Source organism: Nicotiana attenuata, unplaced genomic scaffold (genome assembly GCF_001879085.1).
Source record: "Nicotiana attenuata strain UT unplaced genomic scaffold, NIATTr2, whole genome shotgun sequence".
NCBI lineage: Eukaryota > Viridiplantae > Streptophyta > Magnoliopsida > Solanales > Solanaceae > Nicotiana > Nicotiana attenuata.
Genome location: NW_017671321.1, coordinates 84,978 through 108,370, shown reverse-complemented (window position 1 = coordinate 108,370; position 23,393 = coordinate 84,978). Strand labels below are relative to the sequence as shown.

At 41.1% G+C, this 23,393-nt stretch overlaps 3 protein-coding genes across 3 annotated transcripts; 1 reads left to right on the top strand and 2 right to left on the bottom strand.

The window, feature by feature from the left end:
- Positions 1-3,296: 3,296 nt before the first annotated feature.
- LOC109207547 (protein EXORDIUM-like) lies at positions 3,297-4,431 on the bottom strand. Its single transcript, XM_019370486.1, has one exon. The coding sequence runs from the start codon at positions 4,363-4,365 to the stop codon at positions 3,406-3,408; it is 960 nt and encodes a 319-aa protein (XP_019226031.1). The 5' UTR covers positions 4,366-4,431; the 3' UTR covers positions 3,297-3,405.
- Positions 4,432-13,204: 8,773 nt separating this feature from the next.
- LOC109207545 lies at positions 13,205-14,135 on the bottom strand. Its single transcript, XM_019370485.1, has 2 exons — positions 13,785-14,135; positions 13,205-13,630 (listed from the first exon to the last, which is right to left on the bottom strand). Exons 1-2 carry the CDS (start codon positions 14,133-14,135, stop codon positions 13,205-13,207), a joined length of 777 nt encoding a protein of 258 aa, XP_019226030.1.
- Positions 14,136-21,578: 7,443 nt separating this feature from the next.
- Positions 21,579-22,937, top strand: LOC109207544. Its single transcript, XM_019370484.1, has 2 exons — positions 21,579-22,075; positions 22,859-22,937. Exons 1-2 carry the CDS (start codon positions 21,579-21,581, stop codon positions 22,935-22,937), a joined length of 576 nt encoding a protein of 191 aa, XP_019226029.1.
- Positions 22,938-23,393: the final 456 nt, after the last annotated feature.

Sequence of the window (23,393 nt, the reverse complement as noted above, 5' to 3'; positions counted from 1 at the left end):
TATTCGTGTGTACACCATCAAGAGAGAAACATGAGAGGGGGACGGATCCATATTCACACGCATCACGGACAACTCATGTGGTACACGGACGACTCACGTACTAATAATATCAACCGCACAGACAACTCATGTGTCAACAATCACAATTTGCTTGGCGTGGTCACAGGCTACCTGTCCAGCTCATAACATAGAGAAAGCAAATATACGAGAATACATGTACATGATCAATGATTACCAATATCATACTCCTGAACTAGTATAACTAACATGCTATAGTGTAGGCATGTGCAATGTATGCTATCACAACTAGAATAGACAATTTCGTCATGGAATAGTAGTTTGTCAGTTTCAACCGGGAAAATAACCTCAATAAAACCTCAAAGTGGTGCAAATAGCTCACTGAAGGGTACAAATAGGAGAAACATCTCAGCTTGAAGCTTAACAATCAATTCAAGGCATGGCATAGCCTAAACACTACCCCGAGTATGAAAATAGTACCTTGTGCACGCATATTGACTAAGCCCCACACATATGCGCCACTCATAGCACATAGCTATCACAAATAATTCAGGCAGCTAGTGCCTCAACCAAATTTAGATAAGATACTTATCCCAAGCAAGCCAAATCACTCCTCTAACAAGTTCTTTCCGTGTGTATCAACCTCCGGACAATTCGAATCTTGTCAAAGTAATGCAATACCATCAATAAAAGCCATAGGAAATGAATGCAAAAGATAAAGCTACGATCTTTAACTCAAGTTAACCCCGGGAGTCACACCTCAAAACTCGTCAAAATTTATAAATTTCGAACACCCATTCAATTTCGTGTCCAACCATACTAAAATCATCCTATTCCGACAACAAATTGTTCCTCAAATCCTTAAATTTCACTCTCCTATAACATAGTCTAGAAATTCCCAAATTCTATCTTAGATTCATCAAAAGTAGGTGTATTAATCAATGTACATTCAATATCTAATACCAAAATCGAATAAACATCACTTACCTCTTCAATTGGGATGAGAAATGCTCCAAAAATCGCCTTAGACCGAGCCCCCGAGACCTCTACCAAATATACCGACAAGTTTCAAAACACTATAGGAGCTTAGTCGAAGTCTCAAATTACATGAAACAACATCAAAACCACGAATCGACCCCAATTCAAGCCTAATGAACTTCTTACTTTTAAAACAAATGTCGAACCATATCAAATCAACTCCGATTGACCTCAAATTTTGCACACTAGTTCCAAATAACGCAACGAACCTATTCCAACTCCCGAAACCGAAATCCAAACTCGGTGAAAATAAGCCAACTCTCGATCAAACCTCTCAACTTTCCAAACCTTCAACTTTCCAACTTTTTCCAAAAGCATCAAACCAACCTACAGACCCCCAAATCAACATCGAGACATATGCCTAAGTCCAAAATTACCATACAAAGCTATCAGAACCATCAAAACTTCCTTATGGAGTCGTCTACACAAAAGTCAAACCCCGATCAACTCTTCCAACTTAAGCTTCCAACTTTGAGATGAAGTGGACATTTGGACATAAGAATTTAAAATTCCAAAAAAAAAAGTGAAAATTTTAGTTGTGTTTGGCCATGAATATAATTTTGGGTTGTTTTTGATGTTTTGTAAGTGGTCTGAGTGAAAATTTTAAAAAATAACTTTTTGGAGTTTTTCAAATTTTCGAAAAATTCCAAAATTCATCTTCAAGTGAAAACTGAAAATTTTATGGCCAAACACTGATTTCGAAAAAAAGTGAAATTTTTCGGAACAAAGTGAAAAACTTTCTTATGTCCATCGGGCTCTAAGTGTCCCAATTCACTCCAAAACACTCTTGGAACTAAACCAACCACCCCGATAAATCACATAACCACAAATGAACATAGAAGAAGTAATAAATAGGGGAACATAACTACAATACACCAAACAATTGATCTGGTCGTTACATGTAACTTGAAAAAATTATTTTCTATTTGGACGTTTAAAAGTTTATTTTGTTCTTCCCCTGTTGGATTGGGAAGTTAGAAAAAATAAAACTGTATTATTCACTTATCTCTTTTATTGAAAGGAGAACGGAGGACCTTTCTTCTTTCCCTTTCCTTCCCTCGTTTTAATTGTTGTATAGTTATTCCTTCATTTGTTAATTGTCTAATCAGTTGTTTATTTAAGTAAGCAATTTACCACAACATGATATCAGTGATTAATTAAGTTAAAGTTCCCGATAATTACTACTCCCTCCGGTCCAAAATAAATGATTTTTTGAATGTTTTCACACAGATTAAGAAATCCATCTTTTAGCATTAATTAGCAATGGAATTGACCATATTAACCTTTACTATCTCACATAAACACTCCTAACACATATTCCAACACTATTTACTCCAAGGACAATGTAGGAAAAAAATAATTAATTCATTCTTGAAATATGGAGAAATCACTTATTTTGGACCACAAAAAAAATGCCAAAAAATTACTTATTTTGGACCGGAGGGAGTACTATATAGTACTAGTATATGTGTTTGGGTTTCTCTTTATCTGGAAAAAGGTAAACATATGTGAGCCAATAAATACGTGAAGGATTTGCTCTATAGATGTCAAGAGCCATTGATATAACTCCATCCGGTTCACAATAGGTGTCCAATTTACTTTTTCATTTTGGTTCAAAATAAGTGTCCAGTTATATAATCAAGAAAGAATTCAATTTGTTTTTACAAAATAACCCCTATGTACATATCCCTAAAAAGTTTTCTTACTCCTGACATTAAATGTTTAATTAGGGTAGTTTAGTCATAGTAGGTATTTTTGTATAGAATTTAGTATTTTCTTAATGGCCGTGCTAAAAGTAAATTGGACACTTATTGTGAACCGGAGGGAGTAGTATCACATTTGAAGCTATGGATTACATTGTTAAAAGACTATTAATGATACCACATTTCTTTTAGCAAAATGTCTTTTTACAAAAGACTCACATGGTCGTTTTCTTGAGTTAAATCGAAACTCTACTGAAGAATAATATACAATAAAAAGTTTACTACATTTTTGGCTCAATAAAGAGAGTATAAATTGTAACAGAATTAATCACTTAATTACATTTGGGGATTATTTAATTGAGAACAGGTGAAGTCATGTCATAATGGAAAGACCACGCTCTTGTTACTGTGTTCTTTTTGGCATTTTGCTTAACAAAGTGTTCTTGTGGTTCCGTTTTTCTAAATAAAAAAAACTAAATCATGTCCGTCGATGAAATCGTAAAATTGCTGAAATTAATGATAATAAGAAGAAAGGACTAATGGAATTTTGTTCTTTAATTACTCAGACTAAAACAAATGAATGAATCAAAATTACAGTATTCACTACATTAAATAAAATATCCCTCTAATCCACTGCGATTGTTCTCTACACCAAAGTTGAACATGTAGATGTAGAAGGATCGTATAAAGCAGGAAGCACGTATTTCCTTCCATTCATACCATGTGCATTGTAGCTTGCACCTGTAGTTTTGTCCACCAACAAATCTCCAGCATAGCCAGGGTAAGCACCTTTAGCATAGACACCGGGGCAAGCAGAGGCAGCCTCCAATGGTGCATCAGCTTCTCCCTGGTAATAACCATTTCCAAATGGGTTCGTTGCGGTCCCAGCCAATAAGCTAGCCAAGTTAATTACCATACCATCAACACCCACATCGTTGTTTGGTGCAACCAAGGGTGGGCTCTGTGGTCCGTAAATGGGCTGGTGGAATGGCCAGGCACAGTAGCCAGCGCATTGAGTCTCTGAGTTACCAACCCAAATATAAGCAAATTTGTAAGTCTTGCCCCTTATAATAGCACCTTTAGAAGACCCATGGGTTCCACAGCGATTGACACAGAACCCATCGACTGCAACATCAGAGGCGGTCAAAACAATGTTAATGGCATCTTTTTGTTCACCCATTGATGCCAATTGTACAATTTGTTTCTGGGTCAGTGATTTTCCTAAGGAATAATTTTCGACTAGGACTTGCTTGCCCAAATAGAGGGAAAGGGATTTTTTGGAATTGGTGAGATGATAGTATTTTTCAGTGGTCTTCCACCATTTGGCTACAGATGGATCGGCTTTAGATGGAGTGGAAGAAGAAAGGGAAGTGATGAAATCAGAGACAATGGCTCTTTGGGATGGCTTGAATTTGCCATACCAAATTAGATTGACAGAGGTTTTGCCGGAAAGGAGTGCACCTTTGTGGTACTGCAATAGTTGATTTTGTGGTTCTTGGACTAAAGCAGTGAGCTTTCTCGAAGCAAAGCACACATTAAAGAAAGAAATCAAAAGAAAGAGTTTCAAAATTAAATGGGTCGAATAGGAAATAAGAGAAGAAGACATTATCTTTTCTTTTAGGTACGCTATGATGGAAGTTTTATGGGTTGTACGTAGTTTGGATAAGAGAGGAGGGCTATTTATACAAGAGGGAGAGGGTGAACTGTTTGCAATGAAGCTGCTGAGAAAGCAGGAAGGGAATGTGGAATCGTAGAAAAGTGAGTTTAAAAAAAGCGCGTTATCATTTTCACGAACTGGAGCTAGCTGCTACGCAACACAAGAGAGATAATCTTTAATGCTTGACTTATGGGTTACTATTCTCGCGGCTCATCATTGAGTGTCACTGAACAGAAGATTAGAGCAAAACAAAACGGTGTACTTATGCTAATTTGTGTTGAAAGAAAACTACCCAACTTCCCTCAATCAAACCTACCACCTATAAATCGGAAAATTTAAAATTATAGTGTATTCGAATCCTACATGACAACTAACAGGTAGCCTGATTTACTTGGAAATTTTCGTTTTCTTTTCCCTTAAAAGTCTTTTGTATATGATTTACTTCTATCTTGTCGCTTTAGTTTGTATATGAATATGAAATACTATAAACATATATATTGGAGTTGAGGAAATGAAAAACTATAAAATGTAACGATCTACCCATTGTTTGAGCAAAAAATGATAATCTTTGGTTAACTAATTAATCAATTATTAAAAAGGGTTAATCCTAGTTAAAGCTAATAACTTCAGATCTCGAGTTATCAGAACAAAAGATATGCCTTTTGCCTTATATTACATGCCTTTTGCCTTATCACTCTTACTATTTATATGGGATATTCCCAAAGAACCCTAAAATGTACAATAGAGGGAATATTCTATTGAATATTCCTTCTGAAGGTTCCAAAGCTATAGCCGTTACTTTTATCTATGCGGCTCGACCTCGGCCCTGATGAACCACTCAGCGGCTTGTTCTTTTGATCACTGATCGTCCTCGGCCAAACCGCCCATATTACTTTGCAGGCCATTCATGACGATTGTCTCCGCGTGTCGAATTTCTCTAGTTCGATTTTGACCCATACAGTTAGTCCCTCCGCTTATCGAGGTCGTCTTTTTGTCGACCTCGATGAGCGGACTTTATTATCCATAGTTCGAGAAATTTAGATGGGGAGGTCGAGTGTTGAGGATCGCAGCCGAGATGGTGATGTGGCATTCTGAGAACCACACTTGATGATGTTGGTTCAGAGTGACGTCACGGCTTCATCCGTCATCAATACGCATCTTCCCGATGCTTTGCATCGCTTTCCGTGTCCCTGCCGTTTCGATTCCTATGCATCTGATGGTTAATCGTCTCGATCCAAGCGTCGGTGTTCTCTATAAATAAGGGGAGGAAACCCTTTGAGTGAACCTTTACATTTTCCAATCTTTGATCCTGCATCCTTTCTCTTCTTCTTCTTCTTCTTCTTTTTTCTGTGCTCCTGCCCCAGTTGCTTACATTTTTTGCACTTTTACTCTCGTTTCTAGTTTGAGTGATTCCTGTTATTTCTGTTTCTTCTGAGTTCGTATCCTCTGTATTTACAACTAACCACAAATGGTGGATACAACCCTTGTTTATGGTGAGGTTCCTGAACCAACTCCACTAGGAGTGAGGATGCCTCCTCGTGACGATGATGCTGTCGTCCCTGCCAAGGATGAGAGCTTCCTCACCGTGGAGGAAATCATTCCTCGTAATGATAGAGCCACGACGGACTTCTCGATATCACTTACGGACGAGCCTGAGCCTGTGAAGTCTGATATGGGCACATCCCATCTTGCCGAGCTTAGGGCCAAGTACAACATCCCTGCCCACATCGACCTCGTCCCAGCTGGGAACGACGTAGTCCATATTCATCGTTCTAGGTATTGCGCATTTTACGCGTCCAACTGGGTTATTCTCTTCCTCTTCCCCCATTGGTGGAGGAATTTTGCCGCTACCACGGCATTTGTCCGGCCCAGCTCTCCCCCCTATATTTACTAACTCTTTCTTATGTTGATAAAACACACGGAGTTGGCCAACCGTGAGATTTCTATCCGCTATCTGCTATATCTTTTCACGCCAAGCTTCCACAGAGGTACGATGATACATCTCCGCCACCGCGGGACCAAGGGATTGGTGGTCAAAATGGACGATAAGGCCAATTGTCGGTTTTAGTTCAACTTCTTCTACATGAAGATCGAGCACGTGGTGGCGAACCCTAGTGGATTCTCTGAGGTGTGGAACTTTGCCCCGTAAGTGTTTTTGCTAACTGTGCTTGTTTTGTCTCTCTCTGGTGATTTAATCGTTTTCCCTCTTTTGTGTAGCTGAGAGGGAGCCCCCTACGTTGGTCGTTGACATTCGGGACTGGGTGAGTTAAATTTTACCCCACACGGTGGGGATCCGCGAATAGTTGTCGTTCAACAAAAAGTTTGGACGTAAACCTTCTTCGACCTGTAAGTTATTTATTTCGATCTCCTCCTTCGCTCCCTTCATATAGTGGGGTCAGTTTTAACTTCTATATTTGCTGGCAGGTCGAAGGACTACGAGAAGAGTGAGGGCTCCTACCCCCCGCTTTTCGTCAATCGGGTGCATCGACCGGATCTCTACTCTCTGCGACTGCAGGCCAGTCCGTTCAGATAGCAGCTTCTTCTCGGATCTCAGCAGGCACTTCGATGGAGACTCCGACTTCTCCCATTTTGCACTTAGTGGACGAGTCATCGCCGGATGAATAGGAAGGAGTTCCGCTAAAAAGGCAGAGAATTGAGGTTAGCAGTGAGGCAGTAGGAAACAAAGAGCCAACAAGGGGTGATCCTGAGCTGGCCACGGCCGCACCCGAGGGCGGCATAGCTTTAGACACAGAGACTACGCCTCCTTCAGCTGAAGAAATTGCTCCATTGCCCGAGGTCGTCACGGAAGAGGGAGGCCGATCAGAGGCAGCAGAGGTCATTACGAGGAGTGATCCGTCGCCGTCAGGGCAGGCTGACGTGCCTTTCTCTACCGATGAGAGGGGGAAAAATATGGCCGTAGATGGTTATGAGTCCGGTTCCTACTGACCCCAAAGAAGTTCGGATGTTCAATGAGGGGTTCACTCAGGTGGAAGTGAGGACAGAGGGGACTACTCGCAACATTGTCATCCCCCTCGAGCGTGACTTATTGAAGAACACGGAGAGCGTGATCCCTTCTTTGGGTCCTATCTACTCCAGCACCGAGGACAGGAACTTACGGATGTTTGATGATGCCACCCTATCGTTGGGCGTATCTGGAATGGCTTTGCGGGTAGAGTTCTTGGTTCTTCGAGATTTTCGTTCCTTGTTATCTTTCTTTTGTCCGTTTTTACTGACTTTTACTTTTTCCTTGTTCATCAAACCCTTATTTTGGAGATTGAGTGCGCCCGCCAAGAGGAGAAGAAAAGGGCTATTTTCAAGAGGATGGAATCGAAGTATAAAGAATTTTGCGCCAAGTATCGCGAGATATGCTTCCGATTTGGCGTGGACGCTAACTTCCAGTCTCTCAGGGACGAGCTAAAGTAGAGGACGAAGAGCTCATAAGAGTCATCGGCAGATGTAGCGAGCTCGAGGGAGCGCTTGGAGCCAAGGAGGACCAGCTCGAGGTATGAAGGGGGGTCGCGAATGAGTGTGCTGGTCTTCAGGCCCAAGTGGCATCCCTGCGAGTTGAACTTGAGTAGAGCTCGACCAGGGCTAATGACTTGAGTGATGAGTTGATCGAGAAGACGGCGGAGTTGGATAAGGCCGAGGAGGCTGCTTTGGCAAATGTGGCGGCATCAGAGGAGGTCATCTGTGTTCTCAGATCTGTACGGGCGAGTGAAGCGGAGGCGTCTGTGCTCAGGATGGCAGGGCTTGATGAGAGGGTTGGCGAGCTTGAAGGCTCGAACTTAAATGATCATGTCGCGGTCTTAAGGCCGAAAGGGCGCAACTATTGGCTAGATCGTCCTCCTCTCACACTTCCGCTTATCCTGACGTTGCGCGGGATTCGTACGAGAAGTGGATCCATGCCGAGGCCCAGCTAGACATCTTTAGGGATTTGTTGGCGGCAGGGAGAGTTACTGAGGTTGAGTTCGAGGGTGCTCGTGCCAAGGCGCGCACAGCTCGAATCGGCTGTGGTTATGATCCCGCTACGCCACTGGCGTGCAATGAATGATAAAGACGAGCTGGGCGGAATCGAGCAAGGCTCTTGGTATGATGATGCGTATGCGAGGATGACGGCGGGAATGATGGCAGAGATGATGGCGGGGATGATGTCGCTAAGTGATGCTTTTGTAATATTTTCTTTCCTTTTTATGCTTTTGTGGGCGGCTGTTCGATCCTTGTAAGATACATTTTGATTTGGAATGCTAATTTTTGCTGTTTATTTCTGAGTCTTCTATTTTTTCCTTGAATGTTTTCCTTGATTGATTGTCTTGATTTACAACTGTTGGTATGCGTTAATTCTAACATGGCCGAGTGTGTCTAATTAGTTCGAGTAAAGTTAAATATCGCCATAATTAATTCAGATGAGGTTATTTGTGAATGAAATTTGAGCTAGGTCGAATGTGAGTTGATTCGAGCGAGGACGAATGTTATTCTTTAATAATTGGAATGAGGTCGAATGTGAGTTGATTTGAGCGAGGTGAATATTACTTTTAAATAATTCGAACGAGTTCGAATGTGAGTTGATTTGAGCGAGGTCGAATGTTACTCTTAATTAATTCGAACGAGGTGAATGTGAGTTGATTCGAGCGAGGTCGATTGTTACTCTTAAATAATTCAAACGAGGTCGAATGTGAGTTAATTCGAGCGAGGTCGAATGTGAGTTAATTCGAGCGAGGTCGAATGTTACTTTTAATTAATTCGAACGAGGTCGAATGTGAATTGATTCGAGCGAGGTCAAATGTGAGTGTCTTGATTGGTGCGGTATTAAAACTTGGTGGAGATAGGCAAACATCATGTGCTTGTATGCTTTACTTGCATAAATACATTGGAGAAGCTTGCATGTTTTTCGGGCTGGTGTTCCAGTCCCAGTTTACCTAGTCCCTTTGTTGTTCGACCTGGAGAAGTATTCGATGGGTCGAGCAATGAACTTGCCAACTTGTATTCTCACCTGCTCGTGCTTTAACTTCGAAATATCCTCCTCGTCGCCTCGTTAAAAACCTCCCCGAGAAAACCCAATTGGGACAAAACTCAAGTGAGGGAAAAAGAGTACGACTCGGAGAACATCTTTCCTTTAGAATTTTAAATACTTGAGGTGGGGTATGTTCTAGTTGTTTGGTAGTAGTTTTCCTTCCATCGTTTCTAGTTGGAAGGATTCCTTGGTTTCTGCCGCCGTAATTTTTTATGGGCCATCCCAATTAGTCCCTAGCTTTCCTTCTTGTGGGTCCTTGCTCACCTGTGTTTCGGCTTTGAGTACGTAGTCCCCGACTTTGAGCGGTCTGATCTTGGCTTTTTTGTTGTGGTATCGCTCTGCCTGTTGTTTCTAGGCGACCATCCTTATTTAAGTCATGTTTGTTCGTTCTTCGGCCTCATCGAGGTCTTGCCTCCTGCTTTCATCGTTTCTCGGCCCGCTTTCGTGTGAGTACCTTAGACTTGGTTCTCCGACCTCGACAGGTATTACAGCATCGGTCCCATAGACCAGTGAGTACGGTGTTTCTCCTATCCTTGTTTTTAGCGTTGTGCGGTACGCTCATAGCACTTCCAACAGCAACTCCGGCTACAGTCCCTTGGCATTCTCGAGCTTCTTCTTCATGATATTCAGTATTGACTTATTGGAGGACTCCGCTTGCGCATTTCCCACGGGATGATATGGCATGGAGAGTTTCTTTTGAAATGCCATTTCTCGAAAAACTCGACTGTCTTTTTCCCAGTGAATTGAGGTCCGTTATCACAACTGCTTTCTTTGGGGAGGCCGAAGCGGCATACAATATTCTTCCATATAAAGGTGATAACTTCTTGCTCACGTATATGGGAGAACGCTCCTGCTTCAACCCATTTAGAGAAATAGTCAGTTAAACCAAAAGGAATCGTACTTTACCTCGCCCTGCTGGGAGAGGGCCGACGATGTCTATCCCCCATTTGATGAAAGGCCATGGCGAGGTGACTGAGTGGAGGTGCTCGCCCACTAGGTGGATCATGGGGTCGTATTTCTGGCATTGTTCACATTTTCTCACGAAGTCAGCGGCCTCTTTTTTCATTGTGGGCCAGTAATAGCCTGCTCGTATGAGGCATCTGACTAGGGCTCGATTGCCAGTGTGATCTCCGCAGTGACCTTCGTGGACTTCCTCCAGAACGCGTCGTGTCTGGTTTGGGCCTAAGCATTTTGCCAGGGGGCCGCCATACGTTCTTTTGTACAAGTCGTTGTTGATGACGATGTACCTGGCCACCTGCATTCGAAGCTTCTTGGCTTCTTTTTTGTCGTCTGGAAGCACTCCGTCCTACAAATATGTGACAATAAGATTGCGCCAGTCCCAAGTTAGATTTAAAGTTCGTACCTCGATTTGGTCATTCGACGAGTGGAGGAGAATGACCACATTTGCTTCTCAGGTTATGCCTTTAGTGGTCGCTACCAGTTTGGCAAGGCCATCTACTTTGATATTCTATGCTCGAGGGATTTGGTCGAGCTGGCATTTGTCGAACTCGGGTAACAGCTTGCAGATCTCGGCCCGGTATTCTTTTAGTCTTTGTTCCTTGATTTGGAAAGTCCATGTGACTTGATTGACGACGAGCTGAGAGTCGCACTGTAGGACGACTCACTTCGCTCCGTACTTGAGTGCTAACTTTAGCCCTGCAACCACGGCCTCGTACTCGGCCTCGTTGTTAGTCATATCTGGGAATCTTATGGACTGGCGAATCACTTTGCCTGTTGGGACTTCGAGCACGAGTCCCAGTCCTGATCCCGACGTGTTAGAGGCGCCATCGGTACACAAAACACATAGGTCGTGTATTCTGGGGAAGTACGGGCGACTTCCTTCTCGACATCAGGCATCATTTTCGTGCTGAAGTCGGCGACAAAGCCGCCGAGCACTTGCGACTTTATCGCCGTTCGCGATTGATAGGTTATATCATACTCACTCAATTCTATAGCCCATTTGGCCAACCTGCCCGATAGCTCGGGTTTGTGCAGAATACTCCTTAGGGGAAAGGTCGTGACCATCGAGACGGGGTGACACTGGAAATTGGATCTTAGCTTTTGCGAAGCTACGACCAAAGCCAAGGCTAGCTTCTCGAGGTGGGGGTACCTCGTTTCAGCGTCCACCAAAGATTTTCTAATATAATAAATGGGGGATTGCACACCTTTGTTTTCTCGGACCAGGACCGCACTTACGGCCACATCGGGCACGACCAGATAAATGAGGAGACGTACCCCAGGTTCCGCCTTAGCGAGCAACAGGGGTGAAGATAGATACGCCTTTAGTTATTTCAAGGCTTCGAGGCATTCAGAGTTCCATTGGAGTCCATTGTCATTCTTGAGCATGCCAAAAAATTTATGGCACCTGTCGGAGGACCGCGAGATGAACCTCGATAGGGCGGCATTGCGGCCGGTCAACTTCTGTACCTGTTTCTAACTGGTTAGGTTCTCCGGTATTTCTTCTATAGCTTTGATTTGGTCGGGGTTGACCTCGATGCCTCGTTGTGACACCAAGAAGCTAAGGAACTTTCCCGAAGTTAGACCGAAGGTGCACTTTTCGGGGTTCAATTTCATACCATAACGTATGAGTATGTCGAAGTCCTCTTTCAAGTGGTCGATGTGATCCTCTTTCCTTTTTGACTTGACCAACATGTCACCGATGTAGACTTCCATAGTTTTGCTGAGCTGGTCTTTGAACATTTTTGTCACCAACCTCTAATACGTCGCCCCCCCCCCCCCCATTTTTCAGTCCGAAAGGCATCACCTTGTAGCAGTACGTCCCCTGGTGAGTGATGAAAGTGGTTTTTTCTTGGTCTTCCTCTTCCATGAGGATCTGGCTGTAGCCCGAGTAGGCGTCCAAGAAGCTTAATAGCTCATGCCCAGCCGTTGCGTCAATGAGCTAGTCAATATGGGGTAGTGGGAATGAGTTTTTCGGGCAGGCTTTGTTTAAATCTGCAGAGTCTACGCACATCCGCCATTTCCCACTCTTCTTTTTCACCATGACCACATTGGCGAATCATTGAGGGTACTTCAATTCTTTGATAGAGCCGTTTTCCAGCAGTTTCTCAACCTCTTCGCGGACCGCATCATTTATTGCGGAGTTGAATTTTTGCATAACTTGCCACACTGGGGGTAAAATGGGTCGACGCTCAGCTTGTGTGTCGCTATCTCTTTCGGGATGCCCGGCATATCTACATGGGAAAAGGCAAACAAGTCTGCGTTGTTAGCTAAAAACTAATGGAATTTAACTGGTTCCCGAAGTTTGTGGCCGATGTTGACTTTTTTGCTGTGGTCGTCTTTGTCGAGTTGTATGGGGTCGAGATCCTCTACGGTCAACCCTATGGCCTCTACGATTTCGGGGTCCTTGATGACGTCTTTCCCTTTGTCATCACCCGACCTCTACTCCGTTAATTGCTATGCGGCCTTGGCTTTGCCTTTCAATTGTTAAGTGTGTATGCAGTCTTGGGCTATGCGATAGCATTCTCGGGCGGTGAGTTCCTTTCCTCGGATGCTGAATACCCCCCAAGGGGTGGGAAATTGGATGGCTTGATATAAGCTGGAGGGGACGGCTTTCATGGCGTGTATCCAGGGCCGACCTATGATGGCGTTGTACGCCGTATGCTGGTCCATGATGTGGAACATGGTCTTTAAAGTGACGTCGCCGACCAGGATGGGTAGCGTGATTTCTCCATATGTCTGTTCAACTGCATTGTTAAAACCCGTCATTGTGATGTAACGTGGCACTATCCTATCCTCGAGCTTCATTTGTGCGACAACTCAAGGGTGGACAATGCATGTGCCACTTCCATCATCGACCATAATACGTTTTACGTTACTATCTAAGATGTATAAAGTAATAACAAGGGCATCATAATGAGGAAATACCAAACTGTGGGTATCCGACTTATCAAAGACGATGCTCTCTTCGAGTTCGTCATACCATTCATGAGTGATTGACCGTTTCAGCTTGTGGGTGGTCGTGAATTTTACGTTGTTGATTGACGCATCATTGCCTCCTCCCATGATCATTTGGATGGTTCGAGTTGGGGAGGGCGGTTTTGGTGGCCCTTGATGTTGTTCGCGTCCTCGAGAAAAGTTTGCCCTTCCTCGTTCGCTCAAAAGTTCTTTCAGATGTCCTTGGTGAAGCATGTTCACGACCTCTTGCCTTAGAGCGGTGCAGTCCTCGGTTTTGTGGCCCCGTTCCTGATGGAATTCGCAGAGGGCGTTTGACTTTCTAGTGTTTGGGTCGGACCTCATTTTCTACGGCCACTTCACTTTTGGATCGAGTACTCCAGGGCGTAGACTATTTCTGAGGGGGAAACATAGAAATTGTGAGTAGATAATAGTGGAGGCATACCTTTTTCGCTTTGGTGAGTCCCTGTTGGCGGCCTGGATGGGCTGTCGCCATGACGGGAGGCGGTATGACGGCGGCTATGACATATGGTTGATGCCTTTCACGGTAGGGTCGCGAGCCTGCATGGTCCTTTCTGTTGTCATTTCTTCGGTCTTTCCTCGATTCCATTTGGACCAAGGTTAGACGTTGAGTTGGCCCATTAAGGTCGTCCTCGTCAGCTCGCACTTCGGCACAGTAGGCATTGCGTATCTCGTCCCAAGTGGTTGGGGGAAATTTCATGAGTCGGCTTAGAAATTTTCTAGTCGCCCTCGAACCGCTCCTGTATAACCCATTCTGGAAAGCTGCTACTGCCATTCCCTCTAATACATTTGGTAAGGTCATCCTCACGCGGTTGAATCGGGCGAGGAAATCTCTTAGTCCTTCTCCAGGTGACTATTTAATGGCAAATATGTCATTCACCCTCACCTCTGCTTTCTTGGCCCCGGCAAGGGCTGTTACAAACTTGATGGCCATTTTCTTGAACGTCTCTATGGAACATGCAAGTGGCTACGAGTACCAAGTTAATGTTATCTCGATGAGGGTTTCACCAAACTTCTTCAGCAGTATGGATGACACCTGTTCTTTGGCGAGGTCATTTCCTTTTACTACAGTGACATAGTGGGTCACATGATCCTCAGGGTTCGTCGTGTCATCGTATATTTTCAAGTATGGCGGCATTTTGAAGGTTTTATGTATGGCGTGTGGTGCAGCTTCGTCACTGTATGGTTGCTCAAAATATTATCCGGTGTCCGTTTTTCGTAAGAGTTTTGGGGCGCCGAGTATTTTGTCTACCTTTTCTTGATGCTCTTTCATTTGGCCGAGGAGTATTTTGTTCTCGTTCTCCATCTCCTCCATTTTCCTCGAAATGGTTGTGAGGGTGTCTTTACCTGCATCACTAACGTTGTGAGTAATACCTGTTATAAGTGGGGGGCCTTGTTGCTCGTCTGTCGCTGGTGCGACACAAACTCTCGCATCTTCTCTGTTCGTCCTTTGAGCGGGCTTGTCAAGAATGCTGGTCAGCGTGTTTGTAAACCACGCCTCGAGCAGCTTTTTCACTGCCGGTGGTGCCTCTTCCGTTGTGGATGTAGAGGCCCCTTTACAATGTAAGGCTGTGATGCTGTCGTGAGGGAAGGGTGAACCACTCTGCCTAGGGGAGGCGTTTGGTGTTACGTTCTTAGCATCTGTTTCAGCGATTTCGTTGATGGTGTTTAGGAGGTTGTTAGTAAGACTGGCCACTGCCTCCATTCTTTCCTCTCCATTACCTGCCATGTTCAACTATGCACGCAAGAAAAGATAAGGTTTTGTGTTGTTTTTTTTAGATTTGAAAGAAACTAAGATTTTAACTAGAATATCCCCACAGACGGCGCCAAATTATTTGATCAAAAAATATTAATCTTTGGTTAAGATAATTAATCAGTTATTAAAAAGGGTTAATCCCAGTTAAAGCTAATAACTTCAAATCTCGAGTTATCAGTACAAAAGATATGAGCAGTGAGGAACGGAGTTAATATGCTAACAATAATAAATGTGTATATAGCAGTGTGAATGAAGTATCAAGTATTAAATGACAATCAATATCAATAAATGTAAATAAGGAGGAAGATTCACCCAATATTGAATGAGGTAAATGATTCCTCCTTCTGACAATGATGAATGACAAGAAGATGAGAGAATGTTGAACACTTTCTCGGATCTGGTGTAAATGAGAGTAGATAATCCAAAAAGGTGTGAATCTCTCCAGAAAGTTATCCTTTATATTTATCTAGAGGGCTTACTTTTCAAAAGTGTTCTTATCATATAGAATATTACATGTCTTTTGTCTTATCTCGCATACAATTTATATGGGATATTCCCAAAAAACACTAAAAGATACAAATAGAGGGAATATTCTATTGAATATTCCTTCTAAAGGTTCCAAAGCTATATTAGCCGTTACTTTAATCTATGCGGCTCGACCTCGGCCCTGATGAACCACTCAACGGCTTGTTCTTTTGATCACTGATCGTCCTCGGCCAAACAGCCCATATTGCTTTGCAGGCCATTCATGACGATCGTCTCCGTGTGTCAAAGTTCTCTAGTTCGATTTTGACCCATACACCCATCAAATAGTCACTAATAAGTACTGTTATGAACATCGCCTTAGATTAAATAACTAACATCCAAATATCTTCCGATCAAATGGTCGTTAAAAAGTTCACGCGAGAGAAAAATGAAAAAGTAAGTGTTAATTTTCACCGTGACTTATTTAAAAGGATTATCTGTCAAAATATTTTTTTTCTTAAATACTTTACCCGATCAAACTTCACATATATTGGGGTGAAGGAGTATAAAAGAGGGAATATAATTTCAAACTTTAGATTATATATTGGTGGATTTCCAAACAACTGGCTTTCTTTTTTCTTTTCTTTTTTCAGTTGATGGATCAAATATAGACTTGATAAATGATATTTACTTCGTTCAATTTATATGATACAGTTTCTTTTTGGTATGTTCAAAAAAATTCTTATGATATTTTGAAACAATTTGACTTTGAACCTCAGCTTTTACCAATAATGATATATATTATAATTATACTATTATCGGTAACCCCACTATGTCGAATTATACTTTGTTTGTTATTGTTGTTGTTGTTGTTGTTGTCGATAGCGTAGAAGGGTAAGTTTCACAAATGGTCATATAACTATGACTTTTCTTTCATCAAAGTCATATATTTTATTTTTTCACACAAAAATCATAGTCACTGAATAATACAACTTTTCAGTAGTATTTTCTTAATCCATGATTTTTTATTTTTTATTTTAAGTCTAATAAGTAATAATCAAATTTAAAATAAAAATGACCCTACCCGACCTGACCCAATACCCATATATATAAATTATAATAATACTAAACGTGAATCCTTCAAAACATGATACTTCTATATTTATTTATTTTTTAAGATTTTTATTCAAATTGATAGTATTTTTGTTTCAAGCGCTCTTTAATTATATATTTTATTTATTTATTTGTCAGAATCTCATACATTCCCAACTACGTTTTTTTGTGGGGGAAGGATTCACATTTAGTATTATTTTAATTTATTTATGTGGCTATTGGGTCAGGTTGGGTTGGGTCATTCCTATTTGAATGGAAAAATACAAAATTGATCGATTGGCCGAAACTAATTGCATAATATATATATATATATATATATATATATATATTGTGAACATGTAATTTTTGCCCAATATATAAAATTACTCCTAGAAAACTTCAAAAATTAGCTTTTTATTATTTTATAAAATTTTAGGAATTTTTCTATATTTTACTTGATTTGTTTTGTGCGTATTTGTGTTTGGTGCATTTTTAGAAGAATTTTAAATCTAAAAGAATTACAAAAATATTTAATATTTAAATTTTTAGATTTTAATTGCATAATTAATTGCAAAAAGCAGACCGCACAAAGAAAAATGCTCTCTCTGAAGGCGCACGTTACGCAGGGATAGCTAACGTACGCACATCACGATGACTAGACGGAAATCACAGACAACGGCACCGCCAACTAAACCGGAGGCGGCAGACGGAGAAAGAATGGTAACACCGGAGTTGGGGATCCCACAAACGGTAAGTCAATTGCATTTAGTACACTGGATGACTGGAATGGGAAGTGCACCAACTGTCATGCAAGCTTCAAAGTGTGCTGAAATGGAGAAGCCTCAACTAGTAGAGGTAGATAACAACACAGCAGCTAGGAAGCTCATGTTCTCAAATCAACGCTCAAACCAGGAGGAAACAAAGGCGACACTAGCTGAGGTGGTTCAAGGTAACAGATCTCAACAACAGGGGATGCAATTGGAGTACTATCCCCTAGTTATTAAAGAAGGAGTAAAGGTAGTTCGTCTGAATCAAGTTCAGGTGGCGGAGCAACCCAGAAATGGCAAGTAGCGCTAATTGGGTATGTACTGGGAGGAAATCCATCCTTTAAAGAAATGCTCAAATTCGTATATGGTGTGTGGAACTTTGTAGCAACTCCACAGGTATTTCTTCATGATGATGGATACTTTGTTTTCAGATTTGAATCTGAAGATGATAAGAACAAAGTTATTCAAAGAGGACCACACACATTTTATAATCGACCTATGATATTGAAACAGTGGGTACCTAGGTTTCAGATGAGTAAAGAAATAACACAAAATGTCCCAATTTGGGTGCTATTTCCAGGGTTACCAGTTGAATATTCGACAAAGGAAATCTAGGTCGAATAGCAAGCTCTATAGGGAAACCTATATGTTTTGATAGATTAACGACAGAAGGAGATAGAATATCCTATGCGAGAATGTTAATTGAAATGGATGTCTCTCAGGAATTACCGGACAGAATGCTAATTGAGGAGGATGATGGCAAACTTATGGAGCAAATCATAGAATATGAATGGAGACCTTCGTTCTGTGGAGTGTGTTTCCAAATAGGACAGCATGAATTTAACTGTGAGAAGGCACCAACAGAAAAGCAACAGCCCAAGGAGGAGAAACAACAAAAACAAGGGAAACCATTCAAGCAACAGAAGAGGAAAACACAATGGAAAGTAAAAACTACTGCTGTTGAGCAATTAGGAATAACACAAACTGGTGAGCAAGGAAAAATAGCACAACAGGGGAAAGAACAGAATGGGGAGACAAGTGAGAAGCTGCAAAAGCAACAAGAAGAGCAAGAGAATGCAGAACAGAAGGCTGAAAAAGAAGAGGCATTCTAGCCACAACAAAGATCTAAAGGTAAGCAGAAGATGAAAGTACAAATGCAAAATAAGTGAGCCCTAAATGACAATGAGATAGAGAAGCTACTAATGACTAATAGATATAGCTCTATGAGAATACAAGAGGATTGCATCACTACAAAGGTGACTGAAGGGATTGGCCTCAATAAGGAAAATCCACCATGATCATAAGCTCTTGGAATATAAGAGGGCTGAATAAGCCCTACAAGCAGAGAGAACTCAAGGCCTTTCTGCTAAAACATACAATTACTTTACTAGGCTGCCTTGAGACAAAGATAAAGCCTAGAAGTGTTAGCAAAGTCAAAAGTTAGTTTTGTAGGGATTGGCAAGTTTTTTCAGATGAGCAGATAAGTCCTATTGGGAGGATATGGTTATTTTGGAAGGATAGTATGGTCCAGTTCCAAATGCTGATGGTTACTACTCAATTGATCCATTTCCAAGTGAAGGAAAGAGGGTCACAATTCTCATGTTACATCACTTTTGTATATGGAAAGAACAAAGTTCATGAAAGGAGGGAGCTATGGGATCAACTAAGGCAGATTCAAAGTACAATGCAGGAGGCTTGGTTGGTCATAGGAGATTTTAATAGTGTTCTGTCTGTTAATGATAGAATAAATGGGCAACCTATACACCAGGCTAAATTAGTGGATTTTCAAGACTGTATAAGAGACATTGGAGTGGGGCAATTGAATAGAAAAGGCTGCCAATGGTCATGGTATAATAAAAGGGATGCAGGAGATAGAATCTATAGCAATATAGATTGGGTGTTTGGAAATGCCTCTTGGCTTACAAAGTATAGTAGCCTTGAAGCTATATATGAACTACCAGGGATTTCTGACCATTCACCTATTGTGATAAACACTGAAGTGGTAAAGAATCATTTACAACAGCCTTTTAGGCTTTACAATGTCCTGCTACATCAAAGGGAGTTTAAAGACTGTGTGAATGAGATCTGGAACCAAATAATTGAGGGATATGCTATATACTCCGTGTGGACTAAGCTACAAAGAGTGCAGATGAACAAGGAGATGAACTTATTGGAGAAAAAGCTGGGAACCCTAAGAATGGAGATGCAGAATACTCAAAGGAAGCTAGATGATGATCCTCTCAACCAACAGTTGATTGAGCAGGAAAGAGAGTTGATTATGCAGACTGAAAAATGGGAAGGGGTGAATGAACAGGTACTCAGACAAAAGTCTAGAGCAATGTGGATAAAAGCAGGAGATAGAAATTCTAAATTCTTTCATGCTCAGCTAAAAAATAGGCAGGCAAGGAACAGAATTTCATCTATCTGTAATGAGCAAGGGAGGAGAGTATCAGAACCAAAGAAGATTGAACAAGAATTTATAAGCTTCTTCCAAAGCTTACTGGGCACTTCAGCAAAAGAGATCCCCTGTATTGATATTACAACTGCTACAGATGGACACTGCCTTACAAAAGAGCAACAACAATTGCTTATTGCCCCAGTAACTACAGAAGAGATTGATATGGCAGTGAAGGAGTTACCAAATGAAAAAGCACCAGGGATAGATGGCTTTCCAGCAGAGTTTTTCAAAGAATATTGGAATATAATTGGAGGAGAAGTCAAGCAAGCTGTACAGGAATTCTTCAACACTGGGAAGCTGCTTAAGAGTGTTAATTGTACAACAATTACACTTGTACCTAAGGTTGCTAGCCCAAACTCTGTCAAAGAGTTTCGATCTATTTCCTACTGCACTACAGTGTACAAGATCATAGCTAAGATTCTCACAGCAAAATTGAAGCTGGTAGTGGACTCAATTGTAGGACCTTCTCAGTCAGCTTTTATTGAAGGGAGAAACATTCTTGATAATGTTATTATTGCTCATGAGCTGGTTAAGGGGTATACTCAGAAGAGAGTTTCACCAAGATGCTGTATAAAGGTGGACATAAGAAAAGCATACGACTCAGTAGAATGGCCTTTTCTAAGAATGATTTTGATGGAGTATGGTATGCCTGCCAAGTTTGTGGAGCTAATAATGAGTTGTGTTTCTACTGTCAGTTACTCATTGATTCTAAATGGAGGATTAACAGCTAAATTTCAAGGGAAAAAGGGGCTAAGACAAGGAGATCCAATGTCTCCTTACCTCTTTGTATTGGTGATGGAATATCTGAGTAGGGCATTGAAGAAGCTGAAGGATAATCCTGACTTTAACTATCACCCAAAGTGTTCCAGAAATAACATTACTCACATATGCTTTGCAGATGATCTTATTATGTGTTGTAGAGCAGATAGGGTATCCATCAAATTGCTGATAGACAGATTCAATCATTTCTCAAAAGTTTCAGGCCTGAAAGCTAACATGGAAAAGAGTGCTTTATACATTGCAGGTGTTACAAAGGAGTTCAAAGATATGATTCTGGAAGAGATGCAATTTTCAATAGGGGAACTGCCATTCAAATATCTTGGAGTACCATTATCCTCTAAGAAGCTGACAGTTCAACAATGTATGCCATTGATTGAGAAGATTACAACTAGGATCAACTGCTGGACTGCTAAGCTACTATCATACAGTGGAAGGCTCCAATTGCTGAAAAGTGTAATCTTTGAAATGTAGACTTATTGGGCACATGTGTTCTTACTGCCAAAGAAAATTCTCAAGCTAATAATTTCAGCTTGTAGAACTTTTCTATGGACAGGAAGGGGTGAGCCATCAAGAAGAGCTCTAATTGTATGGGATACAGTGTGTATGCCTTACTCAGTAGGTGGATTAAATATACTGGACATTCATATATGGAATAAAGCTGCATTGTGTAAACTTCTATGGGCTGTTAGTGCAAAGAAGGATACCCTTTGGATACAATGGATACATAGCTACTATATCAAAGGGCAAGACAACATAAGGATGGATACTCCTAAACAAGCATGCTGACTTGTTAGGAAGATCTTTGATATCAGATACTAGTTTCTGGAAAAGTATACAAGTGATGACTTACACAAGTATTACAGAAATGGCAAATTTAGTATTAGAAAGTTATATAATGCTATGAGACCTCAATTTCAGAAAAGCTTGTGGAAAAAAGTATTAACTGGATCTAAAGCAATACCAAAATATAGATTCATACTGTGGCTAGCAGTACACAGGAAACTAGCTACAGTTGATAGACTTGAGAGATGGGGAATAACAGTAGCAGTGGAATGTGTACTATGTGCAACAAAGGAAGAGGAGTCAATGCATATATGGTTTGGATGTGTCTATGCCAGAACAATATGGGCTACACTGCTACAATGGCTCAATGAGAAGCATCAGATTGGAAGCTGGGAAGAGAAAATTGAATGGCTGAGAAGAAGGACTGCTAATAAAACTCGAGGTGAAATATTGATATTCCTATTCACCGCAATGGTGTATCATGTCTGGGCAGAGAGAAACAAAAGAAGATTCCAAGGGGGAATAGTTGCCAGTAATCAGAGAATCAAAGACATTGTGATGGAATTACATATAGCAGGGCAAAGAGAAACAAAGTGGCATAAAGAACTAGAAAAGTTGAAGAATTTTTCTTAGTTCATACAGGACAATGTAATTGTTATAGGAATTGTTAACTGATTATTCAGATAGGTATGTAGATAGGTCTAGTTCTGGAGTCCAAAAGAACTAGCGGATGTAAATATTTTTACTTAATAAAGTTTAAACGTTTAACCAAAAAAAAAAATTGCATAATTAATTGTATTTGTAAAACATTAAAATGCCAAAACACATTAGGCACTTTACATGCATTATTAGTTAAATAAATTAGTTAATTGTTAGAAAAATAGTTAAATGAGTTAATTTTGCAAATTAGTTTTAAATTAGGTGTTGTTAAGAAAAATGGTCAATTTTGAAAATAAAACAAAGAAGGAAAGAGGGGTCTCCCGAATTGGGCCAGTTTCAGCGGCCCAATGTCCATGTCGCCCCATTCAATACCCAGTCCAACAACCCTTCCTCTCAAGCCACCAAATTGACGTAGTTTAACATCAAAACTACGCCGTCTTATCCCCCAACCCTCACTAAAGCGATCCCTGCCGTCCATTCTCAAGAGAGACGGACGATTCCTCTAATCTAATGAACCCCAGCCGCCCCCAATTCCCAAATACTCTCAAGATAGAAGTACCCAACTCACAAAATTCTCATTGTCTCACTTACGCTTCACAAATACAGAGGTAGTTAGGAATTCTGCATCTGAAAATGCTCTTTAAAACTCTGAGATCTAAGCAAAATCAGGAAAAAAAAAGATTTGAAAGCTAGCTTAAACTTCTACTCGCATGCTCTACTTTTTCTGGAAATTCAAGTGCGAACAAGCTTGAGAAAGAGCTGTTAAAGCTGGGATTGGGAGCTGATCTCGCCGATGATCACGTTGTTGTCCAGTAGCTGAGTTCCAACACTACCTACGCTTTTCAGCCTTTGTTTTGGCTTTCGAGTTTTATCTGCCTTTCAGGTATGAACTTCGATCAAAAATGATGTAATTGTTGTTTAGATGCTCCATTGCGTTGAAATTCACATTAACTGTTCCCTTATTCCTCTGAAAAAGTTCTCACTGTTAATTGCAAGTTTGAGTTAATGTTGAACTACTTTGATGCATAAAGCTAGAATAATCTCTGTACAAAAGTCATTTGTTGATAATTACTGTTAAAGCTTCATTTGTCATACCATAGGTTTATTGCCCAAGTGTTTTAAAATCTAGACATGTTTATTCATTTGTGTTAGATTAATAATTGCGGGGCGAGAACAATATTAGCGTACCTGTCAAGGCAGCGGAAGAATTGTTAAACTCACCACCGAAACAATTGCCCCAAACCGAACTTTGAATCACTAGGAAACAAAGTT

What these genes read in the sequence shown, in the direction of transcription:
- LOC109207547 (XM_019370486.1), bottom strand. Translation starts at nt 4,365, where the DNA reads ATGTCTTCTTCTCTTATTTCCTATTCGACCCATTTAATTTTGAAACTC.
- LOC109207545 (XM_019370485.1), bottom strand. Translation starts at nt 14,135, where the DNA reads ATGGCAGTAGCAGCTTTCCAGAATGGGTTATACAGGAGCGGTTCGAGG. An exon ending in GACTCACCAAAGCGAAAAAG is followed by an intron (nt 13,631 to 13,784) that starts GTATGCCTCCAC and finishes GAATTCCATCAG; the next exon opens with GAACGGGGCCACAAAACCGA.
- LOC109207544 (XM_019370484.1), top strand. Translation starts at nt 21,579, where the DNA reads ATGAGACCTCAATTTCAGAAAAGCTTGTGGAAAAAAGTATTAACTGGA. An exon ending in TGGCATAAAGAACTAGAAAA is followed by an intron (nt 22,076 to 22,858) that starts GTTGAAGAATTT and finishes TGGAAATTCAAG; the next exon opens with TGCGAACAAGCTTGAGAAAG.